The 1,136-nt window shown below is 46.5% G+C and overlaps 1 protein-coding gene across 1 annotated transcript; it reads left to right on the top strand.

Moving 5' to 3' along the window:
- Window positions 1–11: 11 nt before the first annotated feature.
- On the top strand, window positions 12–1,070 carry LOC111440728 (the record flags this gene model as incomplete). The annotated part of the gene is made up of 3 exons (XM_023077596.1): window positions 12–346; window positions 412–709; window positions 764–1,070. Coding segments are annotated over exons 1-3 (940 nt in total), but the record flags the coding sequence as incomplete, so codon positions are not given.
- Between the last annotated feature and the right edge of the window lie 66 nt (window positions 1,071–1,136).

Raw genomic sequence — 1,136 nt, 5'->3', positions numbered from 1 at the left:
GCCGACGATGTATGACAGAGGAGAGTGAGTACATACGAGATTTCATGAAACTTGCCCCGCCAACTTTTGGAGGAAAAGGGACGGATCCTGAGGCAGCTGAATGGTGGTTGGAATGTATTGAAACAAATTTTGCATTCTACAACTGCCCAGAGAGTCATAAAGTGTTGTGTGCTACATATTTGTTGGAGGGACCAGCCAATTTTTGGTGGAAGTCAAAGAAGCCGAAGATGATGGCTGGTGGGGCCCCAATCACATGGGCGGCCTTCAGACACGAGTTTTGTGAGAAATATTATCCTGCTCTAGCGAGATTGCGAAACCGAAAAGCATTTATGCAATTGGGAGTTTTGTGAGAAATATTATCCTGCTCTAGCGAGATTGCGAAACCGAAAAGCATTTATGCAATTGGAACAGGGTAATAAAATATTATCCTGCTCTAGCGAGATTGCGAAACCGAAAAGCATTTATGCAATTGGAACAGGGTAATAGGTCAGTAGAGGAGTATGAGGTGGAATTCACACTATTATCCAGATTTGTTCCTCTTATGGATGCTACTGAGGAAGAGAAGACGGATCTCTTTATTCAGGGTTTGAGGCAAGAGATACAGGGATCCGTGTCTGCCCATGCTTCTCAAGATTTTGTTACGGCTTATAATGCTGCGGTGAAGTTAGATGCTAGCACCCCGAGGAATAATCAGGGTTCTAGCAGTCAGGTACGACCAAGTGGTAAATGAAAATTTATTCAAATATCCACGGGTTCGCAACAGCAGACGGTACCACAACGAGTTGATCGCCGGCCTTATTCAGGTGAAGGGAGGGCAGGTTGTAGTAAGTGTGGGTTAACTCATGCGGGATCTTGTAATGCTGCAGACAAGATATGTTATAACTGTGGCAAGACTGGTCATCTCGCCAGAGTATGTCGTAGTGCAAAGAACCCTAATATGATGCGCCCCGAGCGATCTGCTCCAGGTGGAGGAGGGGGTCAGTTGAGTGCCGGGGGACATCCTCAGGCTCGAGGAAAAGCCTTTGCCACGACAAGCAAGGCAGCGGGGGATGCCAGCACGGTGGTGACAGGTACTTTACCCATATCTGGCTATTTTGCTTATACTATATTCGATTCTGGCTCGACGCATTCTTTTA

The sequence above is a fragment of the Cucurbita moschata genome, unplaced genomic scaffold, assembly GCF_002738365.1.
Source record: "Cucurbita moschata cultivar Rifu unplaced genomic scaffold, Cmos_1.0 Cmo_Scf01697, whole genome shotgun sequence".
NCBI lineage: Eukaryota > Viridiplantae > Streptophyta > Magnoliopsida > Cucurbitales > Cucurbitaceae > Cucurbita > Cucurbita moschata.
This window is presented reverse-complemented; position numbering and strand designations above follow the sequence as displayed.